General features: G+C 35.1%; 1 protein-coding gene across 1 annotated transcript; it reads left to right on the forward strand.

Moving 5' to 3' along the window:
• Positions 1–183: 183 nt before the first annotated feature.
• Positions 184–3,131, forward strand: LOC149425349 (uncharacterized). Its single transcript, XM_089651088.1, has 3 exons — positions 184–463; positions 544–1,563; positions 2,549–3,131. The coding sequence occupies exons 1-3, from the start codon at positions 359–361 to the stop codon at positions 2,885–2,887; spliced, it is 1,464 nt and encodes a 487-aa protein (XP_089507214.1). The 5' UTR covers positions 184–358; the 3' UTR covers positions 2,888–3,131.
• Positions 3,132–3,454: the final 323 nt, after the last annotated feature.

The raw sequence follows: 3,454 nt of genomic DNA on the forward strand, positions 1-3,454 counted from the left end.
TCGGACTTTAAATTATTTTACTATGGAAATAGCATAGAGCACAGAGGCCATAGAAATTACGTAGAATCATAAATAAACCACTCTCCGTAGAGTAAAATAATATATTGTATCAGTATGTAAATTATTGTCTCTGACTTTCAAGTTCAAGGTTTTCTATGTTTTTGTAATCAAAATAATATTGTCTTCTGCGAGAATTTATTGACAGCTGTCAGGAGATAATATTATTATGCCGAAAGTAAACATGGAGGAATAATTTTGTGGCTTTGTCGTTCAATGTTATTATGGGCGAAAACATTTTCCCGGCTTTCTTGCAATTCTTTCATTTTCATCCAGGGATCATCGTGTTAACAATTCCAAAATGAAGGGCATGTGTAGATTATGTCTAGATAACGTAGCAGAGTTTTACATATTCTCGGAAAACTCTACTACTCATGAAAAACTGTTGTCATATTGTAAACTAGAGGTATGTACACAAAGTTGATGATCGATTCCCTACTTCATTTTAATTTTATTTATTAATTATCATTTCGTTAATTCTTTCAGATTTATAAAGATGATGGGTTACCCGATGAAGTCTGTTATTTATGCCTGCAGCAATTAGATATTGTTGTAGACTTCATCAACAAGTGTGAAGAGAGTGACAAAGTATTGAGAAGGAAGGTAAATAATAAAAGAATTGAAAATTCTGATATTACCATCAAGGAAGAGTGTAATAATGAGTCATCTACCAAGTGTTCGGATAAAATAGAGTATGAAGTTGGAGTTCTGGAACCTGAAATGTTACAAATTGATGTCGCTGTTAAAAATGAAGCAGATGATTGTTCAAATATTTTTGCTGCACCAATAGACAGTTCTATTCATAAAAAAGATGTTGTCTCATCCTGTAATTTAGCTCGCTCTCGGAATTCTAAAACAAAAATATCCAAGCATTCCAAAATACACTTGGACAAAAATATATTATCTAAAAAATGTCTGACTAGGAAGTCATCCAAGATTAAAGAGAAGGATAAGAAAAAAATAAAAGAAGAACCTATAAAATCTGAAGATGAAGACTTACTTATGGATGATCAATCAAATACTTCAGATATGGAGAAAGATTTACCAGAACACGATGAAAGTAATCCGAATCTAAAGAAACGGTTGGTCAAGTCAAAGACGTCCTTGAGTAAACGTAAAGGCCTTTCAAGCAAAAGAAAAGATCCTAACCTGAAGGATGCTAAAAGAAAGGCCAGTAGAAGAAGTAAGTTTGAAGATGAAAGTTCTCTGTGCCCTGTTTGTGGGAAATCGTTCCCGCAGTCCCGAGCCTTGCGCCAACACCTTCAAAAGCACTCGGGAATAATGCACAAATGCGGCAAATGTACCAAAACCTTTTCCACTAGAGAATTAATGAAGGTCCATGAACAGAGACACCTGCGGATAAGAGGGTTTCCTTGTGAAGTTTGCGGTAGCACCTTTTCTTCAAATTACCTGTCGAGAAAACACTTCCAACTCGTCCACCAAAGGATTAAAGCGGTTGCTTGTAAACTGTGTGATAAAGTCCTTTGCAATGCAAGAGGCCTCAATGTAAGTTATTGTTTATTTACTTATATTTTTAACTTTCAGAGGTAGCAATCACTTTGTGGTTAGTCATAATTATAATTTGGATAAAAAAAAAACTTAATGCTTTATTAAGCATATAAAAACCAACCTGTTCCGGTTATTCATTTTATTAGGCATATATTTATACAGCCCTAAGGTCTGGCTGAACCGAAACCGGTTGATTTTTATACGCTCAATAATGTGGTGTTCGAACAAAGTATTTCTATGCAAATTATTACTGAATATTTTAATTTTTTAAATCAAGAAAATGGAAAAATTATTAAAAAAAAATATATAGTTTCTCTCAAAGTGGGAAGGCACATAAATAACCCCACTCTATTAGACTAAATTATTATTATTACACTGCAGCCTTAATTGAAACTTAACCTTTTCATTTTTAATTGAAGCGATCAATATCCATAAATGCTAACACATATTTATGGTACTGCCGCCCTGGGAAAAATTCATTGGATATCCACCACCTCTGCCATAGATCACCCCAAGTGGTTCGCTACGTTTGATGTTTTAGCTGGGGTGCCTGGGTTCATGGGGTGAGGTTTTTCCATGTCTTGGTGGGGAATGCGTCTGTTAACCCGCTGCGTGGCGGGCATGAGGGAGACCCATCGCAGTGGAAAGGATGGATTTATGCCTCACTCCTGGACACATTGACTCCATTTTTAAAAAAATTTCATGACTTTATATCACTTTTCAAGAGTGTTGCCTTGCCACTGTCCTCAGTTGCCCAGTTACCCACTCCTCATACCCTTTTCCTTCCCTTAAAAAGACCGCACAGCATCCCCAAAGATGACATAGGCTCTGAGGGAAATTATTTCTCTTGTGTGGAGTTTGTTACGCTTCTCACCATTTTGATATCATTTTCTGCATTTGAATAAATGTGGGTTTTTATAAAATCAAATCATCCATTGTAGGATGAATATGATTCTGTACTAATATTAGTCATTTGTTTTAGGAGCACATGAAGATTCACACTGGCGAGCGGAGTTTCGAGTGTCAACTATGCCAGAAGAAGTTTGCCCACAAGCTGTCGTTAACCTGCCACATCCGGGTGCACACGGGCGAGCAGCCCTACGCCTGCAGCTTCTGCGAGAAGAGGTTCTCTATCGGCAAGTCCCTCAAGGAGCATGAGCGCCTCCACACTGGCGAGAAGCCCTATGGCTGTCCCCTCTGCCCCAAGAGGTTCGAACAACTCTCCAACATGAAGAGCCACTTCAGATATAATCACAAAGGGCTGGACTTCAAAAAAACTAGAGAGTTGACGGCCAAGGCTGGTGTTGATTCAATCAAATAAAAATTACTTTTAATATGTTCTCGTTTTTGAGGACCAGTGATCTACTAAAAGCAATAATTTTAATATTTACTCGATGCGTGTTAAGTTTTAGAAATATTGGATGAATCTAATGTAGTTATGTTTTATTTTATTTAAAATTTTAAAATCATAGATACTTAATTTTAGGTTAATCTGATTTGTGCCGGTCACATTTATGATAGCATATTGTTTTTTTTTTTTGTAAAAATCCCATTAATTAATATGTATAGTTACATAAATATATATATATATATATTTTTTTTTTTTTTGTATTTTAACTTCACTTTTTGGTACATAGGTTTGGTTTTGCAGCTCACAAGTTCTGTGATGCGTGCATGATTTTCTCTTTAAAAATTAATTAATTATTATTATTTATAAAATAAGCGCACTTGAAGTGGAATGACACTAAACTGCACTATATAAATGCCATGTTATCATTATTATTAAAACAAGATGTTTTTTGTAGCAGTTTCTTTTTATTAACTTTGCACACAACAGTCGTATATTTTTTCTAGAAACATTTACATTGTAATCATCATTAAATTGGGA

Source organism: Hesperophylax consimilis, chromosome 3 (genome assembly GCF_061612785.1).
Source record: "Hesperophylax consimilis isolate HC1 chromosome 3, BYU_Hcon_1.0, whole genome shotgun sequence".
NCBI classification, from domain to species: domain Eukaryota; kingdom Metazoa; phylum Arthropoda; class Insecta; order Trichoptera; family Limnephilidae; genus Hesperophylax; species Hesperophylax consimilis.